The sequence below is a fragment of the Solanum tuberosum genome, unplaced genomic scaffold, assembly GCF_000226075.1.
Source record: "Solanum tuberosum cultivar DM 1-3 516 R44 unplaced genomic scaffold, SolTub_3.0 scf00344, whole genome shotgun sequence".
In the NCBI taxonomy this organism is placed as follows: domain Eukaryota; kingdom Viridiplantae; phylum Streptophyta; class Magnoliopsida; order Solanales; family Solanaceae; genus Solanum; species Solanum tuberosum.
In genome coordinates, this window is record NW_006239273.1 from 112,108 (window position 1) to 117,914 (window position 5,807).

The window sequence follows — 5,807 nt, forward strand, 5'->3', positions numbered from 1 at the left end:
ATCAAAGGAAGTATACACTGGAAATTATTTCAGATTTAGGATTGGGGAGTGCCAAACCTGCTTGGACTCCACTTGAAGCCAATGTAAGGTTGACAGTTTCAGAACTGGACTGCCTCACAGGAGATTATAATGATGAGCCATTTGAAGATAAGGAATGATACCAGAGATTAGTAGGCAAGATGTTGTACTTGACTATGACAAGACCAGATATTGCTTACTCAGTCCAAACACTTAGTCAATTTCTACAACAACCTAAAAAGACACACTGGGAAGCAGCAGTGAGGGTGATGAAGTACATTAAAAGAGAACCAGGACTTGGAATATTATTGAGCAGCAAACAATCAAACGAGCTAAGTGTATACTGTGATGCAGATTGGGCATCATGTCCTAATACAAGAAGGTCAGTCTCAGGTTTTCTAGTTAAGCATGGTGAGACATTGCTGTCATGGAAATCAAAGAAGCAAAGTATAGTCTCTAGAAGCTCAGCTGAAGCTGAGTATCGAAGCATGGCCAATGCAGTTTCAGAGTTAATATGGATTATTGCTTTATTGAAGGAACTGGGGAATGAAGTAGATCAACCAGCTATGGTATACAGTGATAGCAGGGCAGCATTACAAATAGCAGCTAATCCAGTGTTTCATGAGAGAACAAAACACATAGAGATTGATTGTCATTTCATTAGACAAAAGATACAAGCAGGGATTATGAAGACAGAACATGTAAACTCTAAGGAACAACTTGCAGACATATTAACTAAAGGCCTCCCTAGATCACAACATGAAAATTTAGTAAGCAAACTTGGTGTGCTCAATGTGTTTACACCCACCAGCTTGAGGGGAAGTAATGTGATAGGAGTTACTTGATGATAAACATAAGGTCAATTAAGGGTAGTTAAGTAAATAGAAAAGTTAGTTGAAGGTTGTTAGCTTTACTGTTAGTCGGTTAAGGAACAGTAATGTGCATATTATAAATGCACTGTTTCATTGTAAAGATACCATCAGAAAATAATATCCTCTCTTCTTCTCTTCTTCTTCACGATGCATCTCTGATTAACTCATCAATGGTATGTTAGAATTGTTCATAATCAACAATATAGACATCATACAGGAAGGGAGTGCATCAAGTACACTATTAACAAAAGTCAATCTGCCTCCCAGTGACAAGTATTGACATTTCCAATTGGTAATAAGTCTCTTCTCACACTTCTCCAATACCCCATTCCAGATTCCGTTTGATTTGCTATTGTCCCCCAGAATAAGTACTAAATGTTGTAAATAATACTCTTTTCGTTTTAATTTATTTGCCTTGCATACTTTCCCTTTTGATCGTTTCAAAAAGAATGTTTCTTTCCTTTTTTGACAAGTCTTTACTTCAAACTTTTCACGTGGCATGTTTGGACGACAAGATCAAAGGACATTTTGGTACATTCTACATATTTTTAGTTTAAGACCACTAAATTCATCTTACTTTCTTGGACAAACAAACCAAACTAAATAGTAAATTTTTAGATCAATAAAATAATAATGGAAAAACCTTTATGGGATTAATTATACACTTCATTCCCAAAATGATGGTCAATCTGTTAATTAACACTTTGGATGAAATCTGATTTTTTTTTGGGAGCAACCAATTTATCGTAGCGGTGATATGAATAGCTAATCCATTAACTAACTCCAAATCCATGCTAGCATGCTAATTGTCCTAATTGCCAAAACATTACTTTCAGTCACTGGTCATATTTATGACCTTCTCAATCAAGCAGCAAATACCAAGAGTTCCTAAAGATCAAGAGGTGGTTTCTATACTTATGACTTCTTCTTTTTTGGGGTTTGCATGCCCGACAGTTGAACTCGTGTAACTCTAATAGATGCTCCATGATCTTATTATGGGATTTGGGCTAGGAAATTAAGTGACTGTTTCTTTTTATATAAATCGATATATGATTTTTACTACAATATTATATATATTTCAAAATTATTACTACAATATTAATCTAGGTAGGCATGGGCAAGACGAACTATCTGGGGGATCGGTTCGGCTCAACTCAATTTGATTTCAATACAGATTTAATTCAGATTCAACTCAACTCGATTGGCTTGCATGGACAAGACGAGTCATCTCGTGGATCGATTCAGCTCTTTTGTATCTAACTTTGCTTAGCTGACTTCATTTCAATCTAAATTCAATTCAGACTTAGCCCAACTCGATTGGCTCGGTTCGAATTACTTGTATTTAGCTTCACTTAATTCAACTCGTAGTTTCAATCAAAATTTTACTCGCGCTTAGTTCCAATCAAAATTAGCATAATATCCATTGAAATTTGATTAAATTAGCATTATTCCATTTATATTTGATTAAATTAGCATAATATCGATTCAATGATTATTATTTATTATAAAATAAATTTATAATTTTTATACCTTTTAGTTAATGTGATGTAATGTAACTTTTTATTGACAATATAGTTACGTAAGACTACTTTATGATAGTAAAAAAAATGTAATAAATATTTTAATTTAAGATATCAAGAATTAAGTAAATTGAATATTACCATTTTTAAAAGTTTATTGTTGCTCTAATTTTATTTTTTATTTTTGCATGAAAATTCTGTTTTATGTTCAATATTAGATTAATGTTATTTAAATTTGAGCTCTAATTTAGAATAGTAATATATACAATTTAATCACACTTAAATGTAATTATCAATTTAAACTAATAATATTTACATTTTTTTAACCGATCAATCTATTACCAATTTAATTATTCTAATGGTGTAGCATTATGCTATTGAAGTTCAGTTCGAGCTCGGTCATACTTTGACAAAATAATTTTGGCTCTTAATCTTGGCTCCGTCTCTGCCCACCCACCCTGGTTGATGTAATAATTTACTTTTTTTTTTAGATTAAAAGGGGTCCATATCTCATCTCATGCATGCACACAATCATGACATAGAAAAAAAATAAAAAAAATATAAACTAATGCTATTTTGATTTGACATTCTCTTACTTGCTAAATAACAACACATATCATGCCAACTTAGGTAACATTTTCAAGATCACAAATAGACAATAGTACTTAAAAGAAGAGTGGAGAGACTTCTTGTACTACATTTCTATAATAAAATAAAATTGTATAAACATTCCCAACAGATGAGTACAAATCACAAGATTTTCTTTTATAAAAAACATCACACAACATGTGTTGCATCCATTATTAACAGATACAACCATGTAAAAAGGGACAAGAACAATATTGGAGGGCCATTAAGGTTTTCTTTGAAGAAAAACCCAAACAGGATTGAAGAAAATAGAAAATTGGAAAAAGGGTCAAATTTGTCCCTGTACTAATTACAATCGAACAAAGTTTTTTGATCTAATATTATCCTTCCGTTAGGAATAGGCGATTGTCTTCACCCTATAGTAAGGGTTCACAACAAAAACAAGACCTCTAACGTGGATAATAATAGAACAAAAGTCTAACAGAGACATCAGATAGTACATGAGTAAATTTGACCCTTTTGCCCTAAAAAACTTTATACTATCATATAATACATCGGCATTTTCTGAAATGGAACAACTAGCAAAGAGGCGATATCTATATTTCCAAGACGATAACTGCAAAAAAACCAAAAATAAAAGTTTTAATTAACATAATCAAGCTAATAATATTTTTTAATGAAAATATTAATAAATATTACTTACAATCAGAATCAGTCTTCACCCATTTAGATCCATCATAACAAATTTCCTCTCTTTTTTCCTCTTCTTTCTCTTCTCTTTGTGGATGTTTTTCCTCTAAATATCTCTTTGTTGATGTTCTAGGGGCATTTTGGGGATGTATTTTCTTGGAAAGCATTGTCCTCAAAAGCTACAATAATAAATATAAAGTTGTTAATACAAAAAACTAGCTATAAATATTAAAAATATATCAAAATTTCAATAATATTAAATATCGCGAGTTTAATAGTAAATATTGAACCATCAAAGTGAAGGTAAGGACATATTTAAAGTCTAATTAGAACTAATTAATGCTTCGTTCATGAAATTCATCAAACTTAAATCTTAAATTAGTCGAAAAAATAGTTACCTTCTCCATTCTTGATTCGGGAAATGTGTCACGTAAACTAGGAGCAGGAGCAAAACCACCATTTGTACAAACCAACATTTTCTTGAGAAGAAAAGAAATTGATTTCATCCCAATTGATTTTTTTTTGCTCTGTTTACTACAGACATCCTTGCATCTACCTATGATTACTCTTATTGTTCTGTCGATTTCTTCCTCATCATAATCATCCGAGCAATTAGCACTGCTAAATCTACTGGAATTAATCCTACGATCAACTTCCAAACTCGATGGACAATTAAGAAATCTGTCCAATGGAAGAATATCATCATCATTGACAGCATTGTTCTTGATCTCGACAAACTCAGACTTACTAGTAGTTGGTGATGGTTTTCGTGATAGTAATTTTGTTAACTCTTTTTGTAATTTCTCGACTTCTTCAGATGTGAATTCTGCTAAATCTGGAGAAGAAGAAGTTTGTTCATCGTCTTCGATATCATTTTTTACGTGTAATTTGCTCTGTTCTTTGAGATCACTGCTTCTATTGCCAAAAGTTCCAATTGCTAACAAGGAATCTGGCCAATCTTTGAACTCTTCATTTATATGATCTGTAACGACGAAAAATAAATTAGTTAGTAATATGTTATTTTTCCTTAGTTGATTAGTTAAACAAATTTAGCATTCTGAGATTCAATCCAAAACTAGAATTAAGGACCAATGTACTAAAATATTGAGACAATCCATTATTTTCTCAAATTTCCAAAATTTATTGTCTTTTGGTTAATGAGTGCACTGAGCTCTCAACATGCGTAAAATGACAAAAAAAAGGGTCGGACCATGTTGAGTTTATTATATCGGATGATGAAGTCAATTTTGAAATGTACGAGTTTTAGCTAGGTGCATGCTAATGAGCACATACGAAGATGTAATGGATGTCGTGGATACTTTAAAAATGCATGACAGTCTGACATGTAAGTGTAGTAACATTCTTGAAGAGTGTGAATAACGTGTTTTTAGGAGAAAGAGAAAGAAGTCATACTTGTAGTAATTGGAATAGCATTAGACCTCCTACTTCCTTGTCCCCCATTGAGCTTGTTATGCATCCAATTAAAGAACTACAAGCCAAAACAAAGAATAAATTAATTATCAACCTATACATTCAAACTATGATGCTAACAAGTCTGTCGTTCATTTGAAAACTATGAAACATATCTGTGATAATTCAAAACTTGAATTTTGACCAACCTTCATATTCAAAAAATAATCTTGTGATGATGTTTGAATGGAAGAATTAAGTCAAAGTGAAAAGTTGGAATCCTAGAAGCCAATAATTAAGAAGCTTTGGATTGAGAGTAATAAATAAAGATTTGAGTTTCTCACTCTCTTAGTATATTTGATGATTCCACTAATGATATATATACCAAAACATACAAGCACTAGATCTCTTTTTTTTTTTTTTTATATATGTGGACCAATTAAAAGGAAACATGCAACATTTTCCTATGTAGAAAATAAAGATAATACACACACATGGGAGAGAGTAATTTGAGGATAGTGTACTACTTTGAAAACGTGGCTATGATTTCTTCCATTAGATTAAAGATTAATATGCTAATCTTGAGGCTACTCTTTATATTACGTGTGTTTTAACGTGTTATAGCAGGTTACAATGTGTTTCATTTTTCAGGTTATTATTCTCGCTTACTAAGAATATTACATATAGTTAATGTTTTGGTGATCGGATT

The 5,807-nt window shown here is 31.8% G+C and overlaps 1 protein-coding gene across 1 annotated transcript; it reads right to left on the reverse strand.

Moving 5' to 3' along the window:
* Positions 1 to 3,098: 3,098 nt before the first annotated feature.
* Positions 3,099 to 5,435, reverse strand: LOC102585440 (uncharacterized). Its single transcript, XM_006361272.2, has 5 exons — positions 5,308 to 5,435; positions 5,102 to 5,177; positions 4,087 to 4,670; positions 3,702 to 3,867; positions 3,099 to 3,614 (listed from the first exon to the last, which is right to left on the reverse strand). Exons 1-5 carry the CDS (start codon positions 5,311 to 5,313, stop codon positions 3,595 to 3,597), a joined length of 852 nt encoding a protein of 283 aa, XP_006361334.1. The 5' UTR covers positions 5,314 to 5,435; the 3' UTR covers positions 3,099 to 3,594.
* Positions 5,436 to 5,807: the final 372 nt, after the last annotated feature.

What these genes read in the sequence shown, in the direction of transcription:
- LOC102585440 (XM_006361272.2), bottom strand. An exon ending in TGCTATTCCAATTACTACAA is followed by an intron (nt 4,671 to 5,101) that starts GTATGACTTCTT and finishes TCGTCGTTACAG; the next exon opens with ATCATATAAATGAAGAGTTC. An exon ending in GGTGAAGACTGATTCTGATT is followed by an intron (nt 3,615 to 3,701) that starts GTAAGTAATATT and finishes GTTTTTTTGCAG; the next exon opens with TTATCGTCTTGGAAATATAG.